Source organism: Salvelinus sp. IW2-2015, linkage group LG14 (assembly GCF_002910315.2).
Source record: "Salvelinus sp. IW2-2015 linkage group LG14, ASM291031v2, whole genome shotgun sequence".
Taxonomy (NCBI): Eukaryota; Metazoa; Chordata; class Actinopteri; order Salmoniformes; family Salmonidae; genus Salvelinus; species Salvelinus sp. IW2-2015.
In genome coordinates, this window is record NC_036854.1 from 5,817,723 (window position 1) to 5,843,222 (window position 25,500).

The 25,500-nt window shown below is 41.9% G+C and overlaps 3 protein-coding genes across 3 annotated transcripts; 1 reads left to right on the forward strand and 2 right to left on the reverse strand.

The window, feature by feature from the left end:
* Positions 1 to 4,886, forward strand: fbxo30b (F-box protein 30b). Its single transcript, XM_070446470.1, has 4 exons — positions 1 to 378; positions 957 to 1,540; positions 1,692 to 3,614; positions 3,930 to 4,886. The coding sequence occupies exons 2-4, from the start codon at positions 1,043 to 1,045 to the stop codon at positions 4,128 to 4,130; spliced, it is 2,622 nt and encodes an 873-aa protein (XP_070302571.1). The 5' UTR covers positions 1 to 378; positions 957 to 1,042; the 3' UTR covers positions 4,131 to 4,886.
* Positions 4,847 to 14,246, reverse strand: LOC111972916 (hydroperoxide isomerase ALOXE3-like). Its single transcript, XM_024000027.2, has 11 exons — positions 14,085 to 14,246; positions 13,044 to 13,248; positions 12,805 to 12,886; positions 11,795 to 11,996; positions 11,368 to 11,511; positions 10,384 to 10,587; positions 7,370 to 7,755; positions 7,124 to 7,245; positions 6,929 to 7,029; positions 6,655 to 6,825; positions 4,847 to 5,464 (listed from the first exon to the last, which is right to left on the reverse strand). The coding sequence occupies exons 1-11, from the start codon at positions 14,244 to 14,246 to the stop codon at positions 5,270 to 5,272; spliced, it is 1,974 nt and encodes a 657-aa protein (XP_023855795.2). The 3' UTR covers positions 4,847 to 5,269.
* A 341-nt stretch (positions 14,247 to 14,587) lies between these two features.
* On the reverse strand, positions 14,588 to 24,307 carry si:dkey-17e16.9 (hydroperoxide isomerase ALOXE3). The gene is made up of 15 exons (XM_024000467.2): positions 23,756 to 24,307; positions 23,177 to 23,341; positions 19,460 to 19,664; positions 19,276 to 19,357; positions 19,053 to 19,175; positions 18,624 to 18,727; positions 18,338 to 18,510; positions 17,717 to 17,860; positions 17,248 to 17,451; positions 16,999 to 17,085; positions 16,742 to 16,908; positions 16,459 to 16,580; positions 16,256 to 16,356; positions 15,914 to 16,084; positions 14,588 to 15,727 (listed from the first exon to the last, which is right to left on the reverse strand). Exons 2-15 carry the CDS (start codon positions 23,321 to 23,323, stop codon positions 15,548 to 15,550), a joined length of 2,010 nt encoding a protein of 669 aa, XP_023856235.1. The 5' UTR covers positions 23,324 to 23,341; positions 23,756 to 24,307; the 3' UTR covers positions 14,588 to 15,547.
* Positions 24,308 to 25,500: the final 1,193 nt, after the last annotated feature.

Genomic DNA, 25,500 nt, shown 5'->3' on the forward strand with positions numbered 1-25,500 from the left:
GTATGAAGATATGGTATACGATTACTTAGAGATGTAATAAGAGTAGTTTTATGAAAACTTCACTGGCCAAACTTCCCAGGTTGAAGATGTATTAATTTTTTTGACCTATCTCGCAAACTTCTACAGGAAGGAAGGAACACCCCGACCCACATGACAACCATTGTCCAATGGGAACACACATCCCTAGGATCATCTCTCAGTTTAGAATAGAGGGAGAAGCAACAGCGGACAACGCATAGGGAGGTTGATTGAAAGACAAGAGGAGAGATGTATAGGAAAAAAGTACTTTACATCCATTTGTAACTTTAATATAAACGGACAAGTAGCTGGATTACTATAGTCGTGGAGTTTGAGCAATCGAGTCACGTCAACGCTACGGTAATTAGCCAAGAATTGAAGTTTCTTGCTGAGTTGTTGTTCATGGGACAGCTGAAAGTTAGTGGCTCTTTCGTCACTCAGACTGCGACACGGTCTTCTTGCTATGTTAGGAGTTGTCTTAACAGCTACACAGAATCCTACCATCAGCATGACCAGTCTGTGAAATCAGTCCCTCAAATAGTATTTCTTCATTCATTAGGTTTGCTTTTGGTTTATCAAGCTGAACCTTACTAGCTGGCTTGTTTTCCTTTGCTGACAAAGCTGGCTAGCTAGCGGCTAACTTAGGCTAAGTAGCTGGTCAGCCAAGTTATTATTAGGCTATTGGTGTTACAAATGACTCAACATAGCTAAGCTAGCTCGCTCTTTAGCTTAGGTATTGAACTGAGCTAAGCTACTGTAGATAACCCATTTCCTATCCAAGTTATTACTTGCTACACTGTTGCTACTTGAGGAATGAATGGCTGGGTTTGATATTTTTCAACCAAATTGAAATGACTAGTGTACTGTATTGTATGCATCTGCTTGTACACACGAATTAACATTCATTCCTGTGTATATTGTCTCCTTTTCCCTCTCAGTGTTGTGGACTCTCCCCTTCCCACCACCACACCCTCCTGCTCCACCTTACACCCCTCCAGAAACTCCACTGCCCATCTTCTTAAAGATGGAGCTGCAACATACCCACTGTGTGACCTGCCTGAGTCAGAGGTGTATGACCAGGCCTGAACCTGGGATCTCCTGTGACCTGGTCACCTGCCCCTTGCTCTGCGGGGCCATCTTCCACACCTGCAAAGGACCCGAGCACCGCCTCCTCTGCCCCCTGGAGAGGGTGCCCTGCCTGAACAGTGGCTTTGGCTGCCCTGCCACCCTGGTGCGGACCCGGATTCCCGCGCACCTGGAGGTGTGCCCAGCGGGCGTGGTGTGCTGCACCATGGAGTGGAACAGGTGGCCGATCAGCTGCCTGGACTACACCTCATACGAGAGCCTGAGCTGGGGGGTGGAGGAGACAGAGCAGCTGGACATGGCGCTCGCCCTGCAGGACCAGCACACGCTGATCGAGTCCCTCAAGGTGGTCGCCATGGCGCCCACGGTCGAAAGACAGCCAGCGGTTGTCGCCGTAGAGAGCGAGAAGGACACTGCTTCAGACTCAGCTGTGCTGGTGGTGGCCGACCCAATAGCTGCCACTTCTGAGTCACCGCCACCATTGACGCCGCAGTCACCGCCACCATTGACGCCGCAGTCACCGCCACCATTGACGCCGCAGTCACCGCCACCATTGACGCCCGCAGTCACCGCCACCATTGACGCCGCAGTCACCGCCACCATTGACGCCGCAGTCACCGCCACCAATGACGACGCATTCACCACCACCATTGACACCACCGCTGGGCTCAGCGAAGGATAAAATTGCCAACGGAATAAACGGTTTGAACGAGGAGCGGTATAGCAAGCTGTACGAGGCTACAGTGGAGACGGCGAGGAGCCTTGCCGCCGCGTTGGACGTCCTCAACAGCGCTAACAGCACCTCTGACAACAACACAGAGCAACACATCAACGGAGGAGCAGTGCTGGAGCCTCAGCGTAGCGAGAACAGCAGTGACAGGAATGAGGAGCTGCTGCTTCACAACAGACTGGAGGTCAAAGGTCCTGTAGCTGAGGGTGTGAATTTGAAGGAGTGCTATGGACAGCTGCACCAACTCCACCAGGCTACAGTCCAGCTAAGGAGGAGCCTGGTCACAGCCCTGGGTGACCTCGGCAACACAGTCAAATACACAGACCCAATCAACGGAGCCCCCTCTCACCCTCAGGCGGAACCTAACAGCAGCTTCCATCAATTGGAAGATGCAGACTCAATGAATGTTGAGATGAAAGATGCTGAGGCAGGATCATCAGTCGGACCGCTGAGAGTGGTCAGCAGAACCGACAGTGAGGTTGCCATGAATGTTGTTGCTGATGGCAACATGCAGATGGAGCTTTTAGGTAGGGCCTCAAAGAGTGTTGAGGGGATGGATGGACAGAGCCTATGTAATGGTTGTTTGAGTGGGAAAGGCTCCCAGAAGAGGCCACAGGAGCAGGTCTTAGGTTCAGATTCAGCAGACCAGCAACAGCCTGGAACCAGTTGGTCCTCCAGTGAAACAGTATGCCTAGTCAAGGTGCAAGATGACTTGAATCTGTCACCTGTGCCTCAAGGGTCCTGTGTGTCTCAGTCACAGCCACAACCCCAGTCTCACCCAGACCCTCCACTAGCACCACCCCTGCATATCCACCAGGGTATTGCACACAGGGCCAGCCACGTGGTCCTAGAGGACAGAGGGCTGGAGAGGAAGTTCCAGAACCACCAGTTGCTCAGAGGCTTGGGCCAGTTTGCTCTGTCCAATGGACGAAGGGTCCGGGTTAGGTTTAGACCCAAAATGGAGGACAAGGCAGTGGATACATCAGACCTGGAGCAGGAGGACGACCCCATGGGCCTGGGGGAGATCGACCTGATCACCGCAGCCCTCCTCTTCTGCCTGGAGGAGTCTCGCAAGTGCCGCAGGATCTCTGAAACGACCTATGTAGACGGCTTCCACGTCGACTTCGGCACGCAGACTTTCACTTTCCCAGCGGCCATCTTGGTGACCAGCACAAGGGTGGGCGACGTAGCGTCTGCGGCTGCCTGCGACCACGCGCCCCAACTATCCTACCCCAGCCCCTTCCGCACCCTCCGCCTGGACCTGGTTCTAGAGGAGGTTCCACAGATCCGGAACATGCCATGTAATCGTCTCCAGCAAATGTTCTCCTTCATTTGTGGCCAGCTGTTCCGCAGGGATGAGTACTCCTCCCACTTCAAGAACGTCCACGAGGACATCCACGCGGGCCTCAACGGTTGGATGGAGCACCGCTGTCCCCTGGCTTACTACGGCTGCACCTACTCCCAGCGCAGGTTCTGCCCCTCATCCCAGGGTTCAAAGGTCATCCATGACCGGAACCTTCGGTCATTTGGGGTGCAGCCAAGCCCCGTTGGGGGGGAACCGTTGGGCGAGTCCCAATCAGACCAGTTCAGTGGGCTTCCCTTTGAGGTGTTGGAACATGTGGCCCGCTTCCTAGACGGCTTCAGCCTGTGCCAGCTGTCTGTGGTGTCGCGGACCATGAGGGACGTGTGTGCTAGCCTGCTGCAGTCCCGGGGGATAGTGGAACTACGGTGGGAGAGGAGGCAGTACCCAAACGGAACCTTCTCATGGCAGATCAAAGACAGGGTAAATAACTCACATTTGTTGACTGAAACTGGACCACCAGGTGTAAGATGTGCAAAAGTTAGATTTTTAGACCGCCAGTATTATAGTTTACAGACATATTTACAACCACATCTGAGGATTTACATTCCCAGTCTAGGATTTTAGCGTGCCACTGCCACGATAGGGTCTTCTTATTTCGGCACTGACACATGTACAATAGCACTGATGTTAAATCCCTTACCCTATACCCCATTTAAATGTTTGCATGTATAGGCTAATACTACTGGATTGAACTTCTTGCCCTCTTATCAATACTCTCTTGTTCTGTTTGGGCAGGTGTGGAGATTCAGCACTGCCTTCAGCCCCGTTAGTGAGTGGCGGTTTGCCGAAGTCTCCAGCATGTCCGACCACCTGAGGACGTGCCGCTACAACACCGTAGAGCGTAAGATGGAGGCCGTTCCACTGCCGTCCATGTGCACAGCCAGAGACAGATCCCTCCTCTCCATCTTGAAACTCCAGGAGCAACACATGACCTAACCTCTGTTAGCTACACTGTGTAATTTAATACCATAGGTTTTGATGTTACATGTATTTTTTATATTGAAAAAGAATGTGGGAGAATCTCAATTGCATACTACTCGTGTCCTCTCCTCGCCTTCTCAAAACCCATTGGAGGAGTAGGTCAGAGAGGAGGGACCTCTGGCTTTCTCATCCAATGGGTTTTGAGGAGGAGAGGACGTCAGCAGTATGCAATTGAGGTTCTCCCTGTGTCCCGTGTTGTATGACGGTTGAAGAAAAGCCTTAATGTATGAAATAATACTTGATCTGCTTGACACACGGTTACAGTAGGTTTCTTGACCTGCAGTGTATCCATACTAGATGTAAATTAGTACTATTTAACAATTTAACTTGCATGGGTTGTTGGTGTTTAAATTGTGTCCCTATTTTGGTAACATGATTTTCTTGGACAAATACTGACTATACATAGAAAGAAATATAAATATTTTCACTGTCTTGCCTTTCAGCGAGTTATTTTCCATATAGCACTTTAATGAAATGTGCAAGTCCCTGGTCACTCTTACACCAATGTACCAAAAGCATCCTCATTTAAATGAATATGGTGGGGATCAATATGTGATATTTGCAAACTGGACTTGAAGGACCAGTGGGTTGGACCAGAAAGTGACCACAACACACAAAACAAAGGAAGAGAAGTCATGCGTGGTCACATGGAGCTGTCCCAACAATGCATGTGATTTTGTTGCTGTTTAATAAAATGAATCTTCAATATCACCTTTCATGATCTTCCTTGTGTTTGTCTAGCTCTTTGTTTTTTTATCAGCACCATAGCGCTTCAGTGAATCAGACAAACTTTAATTTATTTGATAATTAAAAGTACATAAAGCTGCTCACTACCACATGTTAACTTGAGAGGAAGTGCAATAAAACATGGTCATTGAGATCAAAGAAGACAAGATGGAGTCTATTTACATTCTCCATCTTTCCAAAGGTTAAATAAAATGTTCACTTGAATGCTCATAATTAGTAACAGATTTGCATAGCTCTGGTCATTGGCAGCAGGGTATACTATATTCCTTGGACACACTACTACGCCCTGTACTACAGGGCTTGCAAGCATCTTTGCATGCTCAATCATTATGGTAACATGAACCAGCTCACATAGATACGCTATTCTCCATCTCGGCAGGGTTCAGGTAGTTATAAGATGGTGTAAATGTGGAATTCCTCTCAGTGATTGACTCACTGAGGTAGGATAACTCTGCCTGAAAGTGCTTCATCATCTGCTTGGTCACGTCAAAGTATCCATCAGTCTCGTCAAAGTATTGATTTGGGTATGAGCCAAGGGGGATCTGAGGAAAACAGACGATATTCCAATTTATTACTTTGTGGGAGAAGAAAATCTCCAGATATAAGAAGAAGCAAATGAGTGAGTCATGTATTTGTGATGATTAGGCCTGTTGGGTCATTGGAGCAGTGCTGTAAAGTACTTACGTAAGAATACTTTAAAGTACTACTTAAGTCATTTTTTGGGGTATCTATACTTTACTTCACTATTCATATTTTTGATAACTTTTACTTTTAGTCCACTACATTCCTAAAGAAAATAATGTACTTTTTACTCCATACATTTTCCCTGACACCCAAAAGTACTTGTTACATTTTGAATGCTTAACAGAACAGGAAAATGGTCCAATTCACACACTTATAAAGAGAACATCCCTGGTCATAACTACTGCCTCTGACTTGGCGGACTCACTAAACACAAATACTTAATTTGTACATTATGTCTGACTGTTTGAGTATGCCCCTGGCTATCACTAAATAAAAAAACAAGAAAATCATGCCGTCTGGTTTGCCTATTATATTTAGCAATTACATTTACTTTTGATACTTAAGTATATTTAAAACCATATACTTTAACATTCTTACTCAAGTAGTATTTTGCTGGGTGACTTTCACTTTTACTTGAGTCATTTTCGATGAAGGTATCTTTACTCAAGTATGACAATTCTACTTTTCCCACCACTTCATTGGTGTCGGGTATAGACTAGACTTGAGCAACAATGTCCCTGTTTGAATACTTTCAAAATGCACACTTCTTTTCTTATTTCCTTAAGGAAATAGCTGATCTGTAACTGTAAGATTGGTGAAAGCAATGGGGTGGAAACCAGGGGAGGCTGGTGGGAGGAGATATAGGAGGACTGGCTCACTGTAATGGCTAGAATGGAATAATTGGAACAGTATCAAACATATGCAAACCACATGACTCCGTTCTATCCATTCCATTCCAGCCATTACGATGAGCCCATCCTCCTATAGCTCTTCCCACCAGCCTCCTCTGGTGGAGACAATGTTTTCACCTAACCCACACACAGACCTGTGATTACCTCAAGCAAATAGGGTGGGAAGGGAGAAAGGAAGGATGCAATTGTATTCGAACAGGGTAGATGACTGCAGCAACAGTGACCGCAGCATATCACAGACATGACTCTAAAAATACCATATCTAAGAGGGTCAAATCATTGAGGTCAAAACTCACAAAGTCTGAGTATTTCTTGCTGAGCAGCCATATGGAAGCCATTCCCCTCACTGTTGAGCCGACATCTGGCAGTGTCTCAAAAATGGTGCTCATGCTAGAGCACCCCTTAGTGGTGGGAGGAGCTTTGCAAAGAAATATGGGGCTGTTGGGTACCCAGCTGCAGTAGTCAAACTAGGAAAGAGAAAGAAGTAATATGTTTTAAAAAATATATGTATACACTTATCAGTCCTGCAATGTAATTTATTAACTTGTTTTGCTCTCTTCCTCATCTCACTTGTCCCATGCTGACAGCGGAATGTTGTGCTGACACAGTGAAGATCACCATGGTGATGAATTTGATGACCTCCTTCACTGTGTCAAATCGTTGAGGGATTCCTGGGAAGGAGACATCAGTGGATGAGGAGAAGGATCTTAAATAATAGAACTACAACAGTGACATTTCATCTGTTAATTTTATGAGTCATCATACCTGACTTTCCGTTTCCAAGGAACCCATGGATGAAGATCTCGTTGATCCAGTCCTGAAGCTCAGAGTCCCTGGACACTTCACTGTCAGAGGAGTAGAAGTGCTCCACCATCCCCTGGACAAAGCTTCACATCACAACAATTAAGCACTTATCTATGTTTGTGTTATTTTTACAATACAATTATTTAATTGGCCATTAAGGTTACTAAGGTATTACTGATACGTCCATCAGTGTAGCCATAGCTCCACCTGTTGATGACGTTCCACAGCTTCAGGCCGTCCTCCCTGTAGTAGAAGTTGGGGATGGACTCCAGTCCTCGTGCAACAATGTTCTCCGGCAGACAGAGGGAGCTGTAGGTGATTTCTGAGTGTGCCCTTTTCAAGAGTTCCTTCAACCCCTCCAGTCCTAAAGTGGTGTCCTGGATAAATGTTCGCTTTTTTGTAATTTTTTGGGACACTTCAATAAAATATGCATTTGTTATCGTTAGGGTAGCAATGTCTATTGAATTAGCTTTTAAGCTGTGTATACCTTTTCTGTATTTAAATACCTTAGTTAAGCCTTCTTCAGGTCCAAAAAGTATTTCACGGCTAATGGTGTTTACCGGAAAGGTATAACGGAAGTGGGGAATCAGCAACTGGACCGAGTACAGACAATTAGGAAGAGGGAAGTAAAGAAAGTTACAAATATACATTGAAAAATCTTTGTTAAAAACTTATTCGGGATCGGTGTCCCTTCTACGGGACGGTTGAGCTAACGTAGGCTAATGCGATTAGCATGAGGTTGTAAGTAACAAGTACATTTCCCAGGACATAGACATATCTTATATTGGCAGAAAGCTTAAATTCTTGTTAATCTAACTGCACTGTCCAATTTACAGTAGCTATTACAGTGAAAGAATACCATGCTATTGTTTGATGAGAGTGCACAATTTTGAACATAAAAAGTTATTAATAAACAAATTAGGCGTATTTGGGCAATCTTGATACAACATTTTGAACAGAAATGCAATGGTTCATTGGATCAATCTAAAACTTTGCACATACACTGCTGCAGTTTAGTGGCCAAAATGTATATTGCACCTGGGCTGGAATACTACATTATGGCCTTTCTCTTGCATTTCAAAGATGATGGTACAAAATAAATACAAAATAACGTTGTTTTTTTTTCTTTGTATTACCTTTTACCAGATCTAATGTGTTATAGTCTCCTACATTCCTTTCACATTTCCACAAACCTCAAAGTGTTTCCTTTCAAATGGTACCAAGAATATGCATATCCTTGCCTCAGGGCCTGAGCTACAGGCAGTTAGATTTGAGTATGTAATTTCAGGTGAAATTTGAAAAAAAGGGGCGGATCCTTTTATTAACAGTCCAACGCAGCCATTTTATCTCAATATCAAATAATTTCTGGGTAACAATTAACCTTTTGTCAATAGGGTGGTGCTATTTTCACTTTGTAAAAAATCGTGCCCAAATTAAACTGCCTCGTACTCTATTCTTGCTCGTACAATATGCATATTATTATTACTATTGGATAGAAAACACTCTCAAGTTTCTAAAACCGTTTGAATTATATCTGTGAGTAAAACAGAACTCATTTTGCAGCAAACTTCCTGTCAGGAAGTGAAAAATCTGAAATCGAGGCTCTGTTCCAGGGCCTTCCTATTCATTTGCTTGAAATCTATGGATATACATGCACTTCATACGCCTTCCACTAGATGTCAACAGGCAGTGGGAGGTGGAATGGGGTGTCTAGCTTGATCTGAGGTCGAACAAGAGCTCTTGGAATGACGTGACCCCAAATTTCCTTTGTCCAGCAAGGCGCGGGAAGGAACTCTGGATTGCCTTCTGAAAAGCTTTCGGTATAGACGGCTAATATCTCCGGCTTTGATTTTATTTGATACATGTGATAATATCATCGTAAAGTATGTTTTTTCAATATAGTTTTATCAGATTATTGAACGTTTATCGGGAGTTTTGGCGTTTTCCGTTCTCTGCGTTTGGTGACGATAGACAACTTCGCGCCACTTGGCTAGCTTTGGTTGCTAATTCGACAGGAGAAGAGGACATTCTGAAACCAAACAACGATTTATTCTGGACAAAGGACTCCTTGTACAAGATTCTGATGGAAGCTCAGCAAAAGTAGGAACTATTTATGATGTTATTTCGTATTTCTGTGGAAAATGTTTATTCCTATTTTCCGCCCTCATTGCGGGCGCTGTCTCGCTATAACGTAAGCTGTATGTCGTACTAAAGTTATTTTTAAAAATCTAACACAGCGGTTGCATTAAGAACTAGTGTATCTTTCATTTGCTGTACAACATGTATTTTTTAGTAAAGTTTATGATGAGTTATTTGATTAGATTAGGTGACTGCCCAAAATATATCCGGAGAATTTTGTGCATTTTGGCTACGTATTTGCACACACTGTATATAGTTTTTCTCTATTGTATTATTGACTGTATGTTTGTTTATTCCATGTGTAACTCTGTGTTGTTGTTCGTGAGAAGTTAAGTACCTTACTGTGATTGTTTCAATTAAAATGGTCAAAAAGAAACACAAGTAGCTTTTTAGCAAGGAGCAATTTCTCAAGCAAGAATTTTACTAGGACAGTCTGGGAGCGGTCTGAGTGGGGAGGGGGAAACTTAAAAGGTTTGGAACGCTCTTTCTTATTGGTCTATTAATTAATTTACCACTTGATGTCACCAGGCAGGTCGAAACTCCTTCCCATCAAAACAAACTGAAATTTCAGTCTGTCTTTTCAAACACCTCTTACACTTAAAGAGCATTATCACTGTTTTCACGGTATTATTCCAACCTCATAGTTTCGAAATATATATAAAAGACAGGATAATCATGTTTTTGACTGGCCCCGGCCACATTTAACATATTGACATCCCATTATTCTAAAATAGTAAATTGAAGTAAAAAATGGAATCATTAATGGTGAAACTGCCACATGCATTTGGGATATTATAACAACAAAGTTATAAAGTTATAATACTGCAAACAACAAACACTGTGTTTTTCCCTCGAATATCATTGCACACGCGACATAACAGAAGAATATGTACTGCAATTTGTTTTTACCACACTGATCGACGCACTTCACGTCCGTTTCGTCCACAAAACAAAAACAATAACAAAGGTGCTGGGGCGGACAGTGGTGCTATTTCCCCTAATGAGGATTCCATCTTGAAACAAGACACTTTGTGATAGTGTTATTGTTTGGTGGGACCACAGTCTGTGTCAGGCTGTCATACCTTGTGGAGAGGGTGCATGATAGGAAGGCTCCGGAGGGTTGCCATGGCAAAGGCCTCAGCCAGTAAATGAGTGCCCAGCAGATGGTAGCTATTCTGGTGTTCAATGAAATCCGCGTTCCTCACAAACATCTTGGCTAGCAGCCAGTCGTGCTCAGAGTCGCTAGGCAGATATATGGGGTTCTGCTCAGAGGGCTGTTGCTCCAGCTGTGAGGTCAGATAAACCCAGAACCAAAGGAATAAAGGCAAGTTTTAACAAAAACAAAACTTTTGTGACAACATTGTTCAGGTACAATTCTCAGTACACAAACATGTAGCATTTTAGCAAATAAACATATTAATGTCATATCAACATTCAAATATGGATCCAAACATACTCCCCCCTTCTCAGATCTATAATTTAAATAGCCTTGAATACTGTACATACATGATATTGATTAGGGGCTGTGATGTAATGATAACTGTGGAAAGTAGCTTTGTTTTGAGTAGAAGCGTTTTACATATTTTTTCCTTTCTTTTCTGTTAACAAGACTTTCTTTCTCTTGTTTAAAAAAAAATAATTTATGGTTGTTTTATTCTTCTTTTTTATTAACGACATTTGGTTGAGTTTTGTGGAACAGTTAGGATGGTACTAGAGATGTAGGATCTTAATTTGAGCGAGTTTGCTGCAGGGAGGAAAATAATCCTTCAGCAACAGGAAATGTGGATTATAATTAATGGACATTTTTGTAGGGTTTGATACATTTTTGGTAAGGGAAAATCCAGTCTGAAATTTCTGAGTGGAAATTACAAACTTCAGAAGTCTTTTTAAACCTCAAATACACTAAAAGTTTTCCTGCAACAGGGTGATCAAATTAAGATCCTATATCTGTATTTTTTGCTTTATGCTGAATTGTCTAAAAACAAATCTGAAGACAGTTGCATGTTTTACCATTTGACCCTAATGTCTATGTCACTTAAGTATGCCATTGGTGCAGGTGTATGTACCTGGATGGCGATAGGTGTCAGATTGTCCTCTGGGTTATTGTAGAACAGGCAGAGAGCAGCAGTGAGAGGCAGTGGTTCACCGTTTACCACCCGGGTTGGCACACCCTCAAGCCTCTTGTAGTCACAAATAAATATGTTTCCTTTCTGTAGGGAGGACAAAAGAAGATGGAAGTTAAGGCATTTGTGGTCTACATTTAATTTACTTAAAGTATTAAGGTATCAAGGGGTTGTATAAGGGAACAGCAGGGGCACAAGCAATGAACCCTGTGGAACACCAAATAAAATTTTACCACCAGTTTAGAGGAAGAAACCCTTCCCCTAACTCCATTGTATTGTTAACTAGCACCACCCACCTGTGATAATATACAAATCTATACAGCATATATAGAGATACAAGGCGTGGCTATTACCAACTTGTTTTTCATACCTTCATCTCTGTCTCCAGGGAACTCCCGTCCTCCAGGAAGGGCTGTACCATCTCATCTGTGACAGGGAAGTTGGGGGGAAGTGTTGTGCAGCGCTGGATCACATTGGGGTTGGATCCAATCAGAAATTGGGACCCAAAAAAGTCATCCTCCTTCCAGTGCTCAGAGACATATTCTAGGATGGAGGTATTATGTTCATGTAAGCTTAAACAAATCTCTAGATTGATTCAACAAACAAGTCTTACCAGAACAGAGTTACGGCAGTATGCACTATCCTAATAAGTGTATGGTTTTGAAGAGCAAGGACCTGGGTATAATTTTTAAGCTGGTAGGGCCCACTGATGTAAGAGCAAGTTGCTGTTTACTGCAATTACATCTAATAATGCACCCTATGTTTGATGTTGTAACTTGAGGGGTCTGCTCTTTTACCTGAGATGGGTGTCTTTCTGAACCAGAATACCTTTTTCATCTTATCAAAGTCTTCCCACTGCTTGGTGGAGTCTGCAAGGCCCTTCAGTTTGAGCTCAAACATTCTGGAAGAGGGTAGATGGGGTTAAAGGCGAAAGGTGAAAGGTTACAGGGATATTTCCTTCATGTTATGTTATTACCATCTCACAGTCTTAGGGATGGTTTTGTGTTTGCATCTTCAGATGGAAGAATGCTACACTGGTGGGTTTTATATTGGTGGGTTTTATATTGGTGGGTTTTATATTGGTGGGTTTTATGCACTGCTTTGAACCTACCCTGATTCTCTTGTGTAGATTGTCTCTACCTCTTTGGAAAAGGAAAAGAGAACTTCAGCAGGAAGGCCTGAGAGTTCTTTGGCACTGTTAATGTGGGGAAGTCCCTCAGCAAACTCATTCCACCTGAGGGTGGGACAAGAACACACACTTATTGAAACAAAGAAATGTGAACAGTTACACAGGCATGTGTACATATACTCACAGTAATCTACAGCATTATACAGATGGACAGGTATGTCAGTGTGTTGAGCTGGGAAGTAAAAACTTACTGGAACAGTTTCTTGTGACGCTCCAGCTCCTTTTTACGATGGTGCACCAGTAGAGGGAGCTCATCCTCAAAAACCTTACTGGCTGTGAAGTGGAGTGGCATAGGATGACAGAGGATGAGCAAAGAAGGTCAAAGTAGGCAAATGTATCACATCTTAATTACATTCTTGTAATATACGTTATACAGCTATGCAGAAGTTATATGATAAATAACATTGACTAGGGTATTTTATTCCCACACCTTTTCCTCCTCTCAGCTCCACAACCTCCCCTCTGGACACCCATTTGTAACAGGGGAAGTAGATGACATCATGCTCAGGTGTCGTTACGACAACCTTGGAGCAGAACCACTTGTTTTCTGGCAGGAACAGGTACTGCTCTTTCTCCAGCTTAACCAGGAGGAGGCGCCCCAGAGTTGAGGGGGTGGTCACAGTGTAGGTCCCTGTCTGTAGAGAATGGAGACGTGGCAGTTTAAGCCTACATCAGGCAAGTCGTTTTGACCAAAATATTTTGTATTTTGCCCAAAAGCCTGTTTGTCCCACATGCCATTATTTTACAGCAGAGCCAAAGAGTGTAAAAATCCACATGAGCAAAAAAGTTCACTTTTGTGGCTGTCAAGGTGGCACCTGGAAGTGAACTAACCTTTTAAAAATACTTTAAAAATGTTTTAGGAGACTATCCTCCTTGAGGCCTGTCACATTGTACATGTCACTACTAGTATAGAATGCCATCATCCTCGAGACACTAAAATGATGGTGAGTGAATATGAAAAACACTCCAACTCACTTGCATGACAATCTTCATTTCCAGTCACGGTCCGAGAAAATGGCTGATGCAAATGTCCCACATGTGCTTAAGATACCCAAATGTCTCACCGTATCAATATTTGACATACATACTGCAGTCTACCTCTAATGAATGAACATAAATTATTTTACCAATTCTGTGAACATCTTCCTATCAACATTATGTATAATCCTGTATATTGTTTGAAGTTGCCAGTTTTGTTTTAGGTGAAATCACACTTTTAAAAGCAGCCTTGAAAGTGATATTTTAGGAAGGTCTGGCATCTCTATGGTGCCTCTACCACAATCAGTCGTCTATACTTTCAGTAAAGGGTTATTACACATATTTGCAATTCTTAACTGCAACAACTCAGTTATTAATTCGCTTTTATATTTGTTTCACTGCAGGGTTTTAAAAAAATATGCAAAAAAGACAGACAAAAAAAGACAATCTATCACTGTCAAGCAACGTGAGGTACGCAAAGCTCATAACTCACCTTTCCAGTCATGAAATCTAGGACAGAGTTGGCCAAGTTTGTGCGCTCACTTGTCCAGTCCGTTCCGATCAGTGTGGCATATATACTGTCAGAGGTAGAAGAGTGCAGAAAGTCACCAGTATTCAGATCTATTTTGTACTGGTGTTGTACTAGTATTGCCATGGTGAGTCAATGGCAAAAACAAACAAACCTGAGATAGGCAAAAATGTACTAGAAAATATACCACTCTTTAGTGAATGTAGACAAGTGCAGGTGCATTATGTTTCTCTTTTGCTCTCTCTCTGAACATTCATTTGACTATCTTAAGGGGGTGTGTCTGAATCAAACAGGAGTATGGTTCCATGCAAGTGGACAGGGCAAATTATAGCATGAGGATTATCTATCAAAACTTTCCATATCTTCAATGTCCTTGGGCCTTAATCATCATTCATCTCAAATATGTGCTGCATTCTGATCAACAATACAATGCTACTCAGTATGGAATGAGATACAAAGAGGACAAATTGAATTTGTAATCCACTTTATTAATGCATTCTTTATAAAGACAATTAATTGCAAAGTTCCATTTTCTAAAGTTGGTAGCCACTTCTTGCGACTTTAATCCAGGACTCTGGTACTCAGTGACTTCAGGACTTCAGCTGCCTTCTAGATCTTCATTTTGGTTATCCATTTTGGCTATCATTGATGATTGAAGTGATGCTCCAGAGCCTCTGTATCATTTCAGCCAGTAGTTTTGAAAGAGGTGCTCACAAGACAAAACAGGTCCCATTTTTCGTGTACTCCGTCATCAAATTGTTTACTACGCCATACATTTTTTATGATATGTTATGTTTTGTACAATTCGTAAAAAGAAAGTCGCATACTCTATGCTCCCAAACATTTAATGGGTATAGCAACCAGTGCCTTCTTCAATAAAATTTGTACTGTTACATTCTAATTCTCAGAGTAAAAAACTATATGGACACTATGAAAGCTTAACCAAGTTTAATTCTTCCCAGAGGATCAATACAGCTGCATTAGACAAAAACATTTTCATACAAGCACTGATATTTAACCCTTCCTCCTGGGCTGAGTCTCATCCTACACATCTGTACAAACATTGTATCTTTACTGTTAGGCAGGACACTAAGTGATAAACTTGTATTTCTCCCTTAAAGTGACCTGACCTGACCTCGACCCCCCTTCATCACTAATCCATTGCTCTCTCCCCTTATCGATGCCTGCCACATGTGATCGCTTCCCTGCACTCAATATTTATATAGGATACCGTATATAATGTTTACGTTATACATTACCCTCTCTCCCTCAGTGACATGAGTAAGTATATTTCATTATCTCAGAACCCAACAGTACAATATGTTAATAATTTGTTTAAGTAAACAGTAATCATTTGAATACCCTGTTCAGTGCAGTTGTACATTCAATTTGCCCAGCAGGTTGCAATGATATGGGCATAAGCTCAATCATATGGATACACTATTCTCCATCTCGGCAGGGTTCAGGTAGTTATAGGGTAGTGTAAGTGTGGCATTCCTCTTAATGATTGATCGACTGAGGTAGGACAACTCTGCTTGGAACTGCTTAATAATCTGCATTGGGACAGCCTCATCAAAGTGTTGATCTGGGTATGTACCAAGGGGAATCTAAGGAAGACAGAACAAACATGATTTAAGTTACGTATATTTAGATTAGAAGAAGTGAACAAATCAGACTCGTATTTATGAATGGGTTTGTCAAAAGCAACAGTGACTGCGCCATATTACAGACACGACTCTAAAAACATAGCGGATCTTGACTTACAAGATGAAACAATTAGGGGACAAACTCACTGTGTCTGAGTATCTCTTGCTGAGCAGCCATGTGGAAGCCATGTTGTTGACAGTAGTGCTGATGTTTGGCAGTACTTCCAAAATGGTTTTCATGCTAGATCTCCCCTTCATGGTGGGAGGAGCTTTGCGCAGTAACAGGGGGTTGTTGGGTACCCAACCACCGTAGTCAAACTAGGAAAGAGAGACATCCTTGTATAAACCAATGGTCAGAAGGCAAAATAAGTAACTTTGAGTTTAAGTAACAAAGCTATATTAAAACAAAACATGAACTATGTGATTATAGCCTAAATTCCCACTATAGTGTGTAGGTGGCTACTTTAATTGCTCTCTTCCTTAACTTACCTGCCCCATATTGAGGGCACAATGTTGAGCTGACACAGTGAAGATAATCATGGTAATGAATTTGACAACTTCCTCCACTTTGTCAAATCGCTTAGGGATTCCTGTGGAGGCAACATCAGTGGATGAGAAGGATAGGTAATACAACACGTCACAACAGTGTAGCTTTCTTGGTTTTATTGACTGATACTTCATAAGTAAAGTACCTGACTTGTTGTTTCCAAGGAACCCATGGATGAAGATCTCGTTGATCCAGTCCTGAAGCTCAGAGTCCCTGGACACTTCACTGTCAGAGGAGTAGAAGTGCTCCACCATCCCCTGGACAAAGCTTCACATCACAACACATTTTTAATGGCATGTTCAGTAAACCAAGCTAGCTACTAACAGTATTGATATCAAGCTTCAGCCCATACTGTTGTGTTATTTAGAATAATAGAGAAGTGTTATTAAAACTTTGCCATTAGGGGTTATTCAAATAAATAGTGCAACCTGTTGATGATCTTCCACAGCTTCAGGCCGTCCTCCCTGTAGTAGAAGTTGGGGATGGACTCCAGTCCTCGTGCAACAATGTTCTCCGGCAGACAGAGGGAGCTGTAGGTGATTTCTGATTGTGCCCTTTTCATGAGTTCCCTCAACCCCTCCTGTCCCATAGCACCCTAAAGAAAGGAAAAGTTTACGTCAATACAGCACGCCAAGTGGTAAACATGGAATTGTATCGGCTGAATCAATGCATTTAAGGTACGTACATTTGCTAAGGGTCCATCAGGACTAAGCAGTCTTTCTCGCGCAAGAAGGTTGATCTGCAGGGTGTAACGGAAGTGGGGTATCAGCAACTATGCAGAAACAGAGGGGAAATAGAAAGAACAAAAGAAAAATAAGCAAAGAGAAGGTGAACAATTTGTTTCATGACTGAATTTACAGTTCAGGGATTATAACGTGCATTTTCTTGCTCTTCATTGTTTGGTGGGACCCCAGTCTGTGTCAGGTTGTCATACCTTGTGGAGAGGGTGTATGATAGGAAGGCTCCGGAAGGTTGCCATAGTGAAGGCCTCTGCCAGTAAATGAGTGCCCAGTAGATGGTAGCTGATCTGGTACTCGGAGAAATCTGCGTTCCTCACAAAGATCTTGGCTAGCAGCCAGTCGTGCTTCGAGTCGCTAGGCAGAAATATAGGGTTCTGCTGAGAGGGCTGCTGCTCCAGCTGTGAGATAATATATGCCATTTAGCAGACACTTTTATCCAAAGTGACTTACAGTCATGTGTGCATACATTTCACGTATGGGTGGCCCTGGGAATTGAACCCACAACCCTAGCGGTGCAAGCGCCATGCTCTACCAACTGAGCCATACAGGACCAAAACAGAAAAACCCAGAGGTCAGAAGTAATCATCACTTCTGAGGAACATATTTACTAAGCATTTGCAACATTGTAACATCTGCCCCTGTTTCCAGGTATGTGTACTGTACCTGGATGGCGATAGGCAGCAGTTTGTCCTCTGGGTTCTTGTAGAACAGGCAGAGGGCAGCCGTGAGGGGCAATGGTTTACCATTGACCACCCGGGTTGGCACACCCTCAAGCCTCTTGTAGTCGCAAAGGAATATGTTTCCTTCCTGTAGGGAGGAAAGAAAACAGAGGTAAAGACTTTGTGGGAACATAGAATTTAAAGTACCCACTGGCCAAAAACTGGTTGAATAAATGTTGTTTCAATAAAAATATTCTGTGGGATGACACTGAACCAACGTGAAAAGTCATCAACATAGGCTATTTTTGTATTTTTTCACCCAACTTGCAACTTAAATCCAATGACATGGTGAAATTGTTTGTTGATTTCACGTTAGTTGACAACTCAACCAAATGTAAATCAAAGGTAGAAGTTGAACTGACGTCTGTTCCCTGTGGGTAGTTAACCAGTAGCTCATGCTATAACAGGACGAAGAAAAAAAAGAACGGATGTTCACGGATGATGTTACAAAAGGGTAGCATGTATAAAGTGAACAGAAGGGATCCAAGCACTGAACCTTAGGGAACATCACATCCCACTTCAGAGTTGCAAGATAACTTACAATCTAACTGTTCATAATTCATACCTGCATCTCCATCGCCAGGGAACTCCCATCCTTCAGGAAGGGCTGTACCATCTCATCTGTGACAGGGAAGTTGGGGGGAAGTGTTGTGCAGCGCTGGATCACATTGGGGTTGGTTCCAATCAGAAACTGGGACCCGAAAAAGTCATCCTCCTTCCAGTGCTCAGACACATATTCTAGAAGGGAGGATTTTTTTTTGAATCCCTTATTTTTGTAGGAGTTACTTTTTACTGATATCTCAAAATGACCCTTATAGTTGATATACAATTCAATGGATCAGGTCTCTTACCTGAAATGGGTGTTCTATTTTTCCAGAAAACAGTTTTCATCATCTCCAGGTCTTTCCACTGCTCGGTGGAGTTCAACAGGCATTTCAGTTTAAGCTCAGCTATACTGGTAGGGGAAGATGGGAAGAGACAGGTTATAGGCCATGCTTATTCCCTCACAGTCATAGGAAAAGTTCTGGGCATCTGGATGAGCATCAGAGGTGGCACTTAAAATCAAAGGACAGGCTCATAGTAATGGCTGGAATGGAATGAATCAAACACATCAAACACCTGGTTTCCATGTGTTTTATACATTCCATTCACTACATTTCAGCCATTATTATGAGCTGTCCTCCCCTCACCAGCCTCCTCTGTCAAACATACAGTATGTTACACTGGTACTGTTGTGGGAATTTAAACTGCTTTAGGTGTGCCGTCTGCTTTGAACTTACGCTGCAGCTTTGGTGTAGATAAACTCTGACTTTTTGGAGAAAGAAAATGTAACTTCAGAAGGGAGGGCTGAGACTTCAGTGGCGTTATTGATGTGGGTGACTCCCTCGGCATACACAAGCCACCTAATGGTGAGACAAGAAGACACACACACAATCAATCTAAAAGTGTTGTACAGACAAGTTGACTGACTGTCAACAAAAAACAACTGGTAAAAACACTCACTGGAACAGTTTCTTGTGACGCTCCAGCTCCTTTTTACGATGGTCCACCAGTAGAGGGAGCTCATCCTCAAAAATCTTCCTGGCTGTGAAGTGGAGAGGACAAGATGTATTACACACTTATAGTAGCAGCAGGATTATAAATAACATTAGAGTATCCTCAGAACAAATGCTGAATCAGGACACACCTTTTCCTCCTCTCAGCTCCACAACTTCCCCTCTGGACACCCATCTGTAACAAGGGAAAAGGATTACGTCACCCTCCGGCATCGTCACGACAACCTTGGAGCAGAACAACTCATTTTCCGGCAGGAACAGGTACTGCTCTTTCTCCAGCTTGACCAGGAGGAGGCGCCCCAGAGACGAGGGGTTGGTCACAGTGTAGGTCCCTGTCTGTAGAGAATGGAGAAGTACAGGGTGTTGAATAGCTAGCTACATGCTTGGGCTGAAGAGCAAGATCACATTCATTATGATTATCCCCTAAACATTAAATGGAATGTTTAGGGGGTAATGTACAGATAAGAACATATACAGGTAAGTTGACAGAAAGGATTTTAAGTGTGTTTTTTAACAATCTGGACAAACAAATGTTCTTAAAAGGGAAACCAGTGAGCAGTGTAAACTGGTTCTGCTGGTCCTCAAAGATAAGCCATAGCACCTCAAGATAAGATCACTTCAAAATATCTATTCACATGTAAATATCCCTAGAATGTGCCCGGTACTGACAGTAGCGCTGCCGCCCCAAAATAACACATTGCTCCTGGAGGCATGGGTTGAAACACAGACTGCACAACTTTCCATTCTATGTTCCATTCTTTCCATTCTATGTTCCATTCTTTCCATTCTATGTTTCAGTCTGTTATATCTGGAGTATTTCTCCTGTCTTATCCGGTGTCCTGTGTGAATTTAAGTAGGCTCTCTCTAATTCTGTCTTCCTCTCTTTATTTCTTTCTTTCTTTCTCTCTCGGAGGACCTGAGCCTTAGGACCATGCCTCAGGACTACCTGGCATGATGACTCCTTGCTGTCCCCAGTCCACCTGGCCGTGCTGCTGCTCCAGTTTCAACTGTTCTGCCTGCGGCTATGGAACCATGACCTATTCACCGGACGTGCTACCTGTCTCAGACCTGCTGTTTTCAACTCTCTTGAGACAGCAGGAGCGGTAGAAATACTCTCAATGATCGGCTATGAAAAGCCAACTGACATTTACTCCTGAGGTGCTGACCTGTTGCACCCTCGACAACTACTGTGATTATTATTATTTGACCATGCTGGTCATTTCTGAACATTTGAATATCTTGGCCATGTTCTGTTATAATCTCCACCCAGCACAGCCAGAAGAGGACTGGCCAACCCTCATAGCCTGGTTCCTCTCTAGGTTTCTTCCTAGGTTTTGGCCTTTCTAGGGAGTTTTTCCTAGCCACTGTGCTTCTACACCTGCATTGCTTGCTGTTTGGGGTTTTAGGCTGGGTTTCTGTACAGCACTTTGAGATATCAGCTGATGTAAGAAGGGCTATATAAATACATTTGATTTGATTTTGATATGATTCTATGTTCCATTCTATGTTCCATTCTATGTTCCATTCTATGTTCCATTCTCTCCTCATCTCAATCATTTATCCACTGTATCTATCGATAAAAAACACAAAATATGTAAATATATATACAGTGCATTCGGAAAGTATTCAGACCCCTTGACTCTTACACATTGTGTTGCGTTACAGCCTTATTCTAAAATTGATTAAATACAACATCTTGCTCATCAATCTACACACAATACCCCATAATGACAAAGCAAAAACAGGTTTTAAGAAATGTTTGCAGAAAAAACGTATTTCCACTACCCTTTTATTGCTCATTTAATCAGAACAACAGTTTTCAGCTGTGCTAACATAATTGCAAAAGGGTTTTCTAATGATCAATTAGCCTTTTAAAATGACCAACTTCGATTAGCTAACACAACGTGCCATTGGAACACAGGAGTGATGGTTGCTGATAATGGGCCTCTGTACGCCTATGTAGATATTCCAACTGTGCAACAGTGACAGCGCTTTTTTCGCGAATGTGCTTGTTAAATCGTCACTCGTTTGGCAAAGTAGGCTATGATTCGATGATAAATTAACAGGCACCGCATTGATTATTTGCAACGCAGGACAAGCTAGTTAATCTAGTAATACCATCAACCCTGTATAGTTAACTAGTGATTATGTTAAGATTGATTGTTTTTATAAGATAAGTTTAATGCTAGCTAGCAACTTATCTTGGCTCCATGCTGCACTCACGTAACAGGTGGTCTCCTCGTGGAGTGCAACGTAATCGGCCATAATCTGCGTCCATAAAATGGAGATTACCGATTGTTATGAAAACTTGAAATCGGCCCTAATTAATCAGTTGACCTCTACTCCAGAGCGCTCAGGACCTTAGACTGGGGCAATGGTTCACCTTCCAACAGGACAACGACCCTAAGGACACAGCCAAGAAAACGCATGAGTGGCTTCGGGACAAGTCTCTGAATGTCCTTGAGTTGCCCAGCCAGAGCCCGGACTTGAACCCGATCGAACATCTCTGGAGAGACCTTAAAATAGCTGTGCAGCGACGCTACCCATCCAACCTGACAGAGCTTTTTTAAATGTATTTTTATTTTACCTTTATTTAACTAGGCAAGTCAGTTAAAAACAAATTCTTATTTTCAATGACAGTCTAGGAACAGTGGGTTAACTGCCTTGTTCAGGGGCAGAACGACAGATTTTTAGCTTGTCAGCTTGGGGATTTGATCTTGTAACCTTTCAGTTACTAGTCCAACGCTCTAACCTGCTGCCCCAGCTTGAGAGGATTTGCAGAAAAGAAGGGGAGAAACTCCCCAAATACAGGTGTGCCAAGCTTGTAGCATCATACACAATAAGACTCGAGGCTGTAATCGCTGACAAAGGTGCTTCAACAAAGTATTAAGTAAAGTGTCTGAATACTTATGTAAATAAGGTATTTGCAAAAATGGCTAAAAAACTGTTTTCACTTCATCATCATTTTCACTTAATCATCATTTAAAAAAATCTATTTTCGAATAAGGCTGTAACGTAATAAAATGTGGAAAACGTGACGGGGTCTGAATACTTTCAGAATGCACTGTATATACAGTACCAGTCAAACTTTGGACACACCTACTCATTCAAAGGTTTCTCTTTATTTTTACTATTTTCTACATTGTAGAATAATACTGAAGACAACAAAACTATGAAATAACACATATGGATTCATGTAGTTACCAAGAAAGTATTAAAGAAATCAAAATATATTTTATATTTGAGATTCTTCAAAGTAGCCACCTTTTGCCTTGATGACAGCTTTGCACACTCTTGGCATTAAAGAAGGTGTCCAAACTTTTGACTGGTACTGTAATATATATATATATATATATATATATATATATATATATATATATATATATAACATTTTGTTTTGAGGGGATACATTATTATTAATCAATTAAAATATTTATTCATTAACTATATTAAAGGTGCACTACGCATAAATTGCTATCCATTTCCTGGTTGCTAAAATTCTAATAATTCACCTAATTTAAGTTTATGTGAAAAAATAAACATAGATAATGTAGAGAATCATTGTACTGTCTAAACCGCGGTGAAATATATTTTCAATAACCAAAAATATAGTATTTTCAGCCTTTTTAAGCTGGTGTACAACACAAAGTAAGAGGCTAAAACTAAACTTAAGAACGGGAAGCATAGAAATAGAACATATGGAACAGATCTACTACCGCTTCTTAGACTTGCTTTCAATGAGAATGACAGATTTATAACTCACATTTTTATGTGAATTTGGTCAGGTTGGCAAAAAGTTACATATTGCAGCTTTAAGCATTTCCCCTCATTGCTCACTGGTAACTTACCATCCCAGTCATGAAATCTAGGCCATAGTTGTCAAGGTTAGTGCGCTCACTTTCCCCCTCTGTTCCAATCAGTGTGACATAAATGTAGTCAGATGAGCCAGAGAATAGACCGTCCCCTGTAGTCACCTTTACTTTGTATTCAACCATGGTGAGCCAACAGGAAAACTGGAAAAGGCCAAAAAATACTTAACACAGACAAAGAGGTTCTATTGTTCAATGCAATAAACACTTTTTGCCAAACAATATAATCATTACAATATTTTCTGAGATACTGGAATTTGTGATTTTTGTTATAGAGTATACCACAAGCATTGTTTTCTAGATAATATCCAAATGAAGACGTTCTCGGAACCCCCAGACGTTTCACAATTTTATTGTAGCCCTGAACTACCTCACCTGATTCACTTAGTCAAGGACTTGATAATAAGTTGACAATTTTAATCAGATGTGTTAGCTCTGGAGTAGATCAAATACATGGGACGGCTGTGGGTCCTCAGGAGAAGTTTGAGAACCACTGGCCTATGGTATGGTTCTACATACAAGCTTTTAGCAATATGCAATATTTTAAAGTCAGCATACCTTATCAATGAATGGAGATTATGGAGTCTCTCTCTCTCGCTCTCTGTATGGACTTTGTCTCACCGGTTACTTGTACTGTATTTTAAGGGCTGCCCCCTCACCTTGGTCTAACAGGTTCCTCGGTTATAACCAGCGGATCGCCTTGGTCTAACAGGTTGGTCTAACAGGTTCCTCGGTTAGAACCAGCGGACCGCATTGGTCTATCAGGTTCCTCGGTTAGAACCAACGGATTGCCTTGGTCAAACAGGTTCCTCAGTTAGAACCAGCGGACCGCATTGGTCTAACAGGTTCCTCGGTTAGAATCAGCGGATTTTGTGTGCAAATGTTGATAATGTACAAACAATCAACAATCCATCTATTTTTAAATCCAGAATGTAGCATATCACCAAGACCAGAACAGAAAAACAATGCGTATTGAGCTCATCACCAATACAGCATGTAATGATGGGTACAGCCAAATTCCTTTGGGGATGTGTCCTTCCCCTATTCCAGTATTTCCAAGAGTTTTAGGTCTTGCAGAAACAACTTCTTCTTGTCTGGGCAAGTGAGTTGTGTTAGAGAATGCTTTAAATAATGGTGTTCAGTTTCCTTTACTAGCCTGCTGTTGTCACTTAATGCTGGTGGGTAAATCCTGAACAGGGGCTTGTGCAAGCATCATGAAACAATTACACTACCGTTCAAAAGTTTGGGGTCACTTAGAAATGTCCTTGTTTTTGAAAGAAATGCAAAAAAACTGTCCATTAAAATAACATCACATTGATCAGAAATACAGTGTAGAAATGTTTAATGTTGTAAATGACTAGTGTAGCTGGAAACGGCAGATTTTATATGGAATATCTACATAGGCGTACAGAGGCCATTATCAGCAACCATCACTCATGTGTCCCAAAGGCACGTTGTGTTAGCTAATCCAAATGTATAATTTTAGAAGGCTAATTGATCATTAGAAAACCCTTTTGCAATTATGTTAGCACAGCTGAAACTGTTGTCCTGATTAAATAAGCAATAAAACTGTCCTTCTTTAGACTAGTTGAGTATTTGGAGCATCAGCATTTGTGGGTTCGATTACAGGCTCAAAAACAAAGACCTTTCTTCTGAAACTCGTCAGTCTATTCTTGTTCTGAGAAATGAAGGCTATTCCATGCGAGAAATTGCCAAGAAACTGAATTTCAAACGGGCTCTAACCAGAATAGAAAGAGGAGTTAGAGGCCCCGGAGCACAACTGAGCAAGAGGACAAGCACACTACAGTAGGCTATGGTCCTTAGGGATAGGTTTCCTTACCCTGTTAGCAGTCTATGGACAAGTTATGACAGATGTCCATGCTCTAGTTTAGTGTCCTTGGCAGTACGTGTTTCCACATGCTAATGGAACAAATCCCATTCAAGTCATGGGACCGAAATGAGCATTTTTCACACATCATGTTCAAAACAGTGACTTTGTTGAGCTTCACAATTCATTTGAGATACTTTCGGATGATTTAGACATGTGTAAAAAATGCTAACATCGGTCCCATGACTTGAATTAAATTTGTGCCACAAACAGTTTCAGGGGAACTAAAACAAAGCATGTTTGTTTTAGTGTCATAACTGCTTACAGGGTAAGGAAACCAAAGTGTCATTTTTGTAATTTGGGTGAACTATACCTTTAAGGACTGTAGCCGATTGAAAATGGAAGCTAATGTAATACAAGTAGGTTAATTATTTTATATATATACACACTGAGTGTACAAAACATTAGGAACACC

What these genes read in the sequence shown, in the direction of transcription:
- LOC111972916 (XM_024000027.2), bottom strand. Translation starts at nt 14,246, where the DNA reads ATGGCAATACTAGTACAACACCAGTACAAAATAGATCTGAATACTGGT. An exon ending in TCATGCACCCTCTCCACAAG is followed by an intron (nt 7,756 to 10,383) that starts GTATGACAGCCT and finishes TACTCGGTCCAG; the next exon opens with TTGCTGATTCCCCACTTCCG. An exon ending in CTGTGGAACGTCATCAACAG is followed by an intron (nt 7,246 to 7,369) that starts GTGGAGCTATGG and finishes TGTGATGTGAAG; the next exon opens with CTTTGTCCAGGGGATGGTGG.
- si:dkey-17e16.9 (XM_024000467.2), bottom strand. Translation starts at nt 23,323, where the DNA reads ATGGTTGAATACAAAGTAAAGGTGACTACAGGGGACGGTCTATTCTCT. An exon ending in GGAGCTGAGAGGAGGAAAAG is followed by an intron (nt 19,358 to 19,459) that starts GTGTGTCCTGAT and finishes TCCACTTCACAG; the next exon opens with CCAGGAAGATTTTTGAGGAT. An exon ending in TGCTGCCTATCGCCATCCAG is followed by an intron (nt 17,452 to 17,716) that starts GTACAGTACACA and finishes ATTATCTCACAG; the next exon opens with CTGGAGCAGCAGCCCTCTCA.
- fbxo30b (XM_070446470.1), top strand. Translation starts at nt 1,043, where the DNA reads ATGGAGCTGCAACATACCCACTGTGTGACCTGCCTGAGTCAGAGGTGT. An exon ending in CAGACTCAGCTGTGCTGGTG is followed by an intron (nt 1,541 to 1,691) that starts GTGGCCGACCCA and finishes TTGACGCCGCAG; the next exon opens with TCACCGCCACCATTGACGCC. An exon ending in CATGGCAGATCAAAGACAGG is followed by an intron (nt 3,615 to 3,929) that starts GTAAATAACTCA and finishes CTGTTTGGGCAG; the next exon opens with GTGTGGAGATTCAGCACTGC.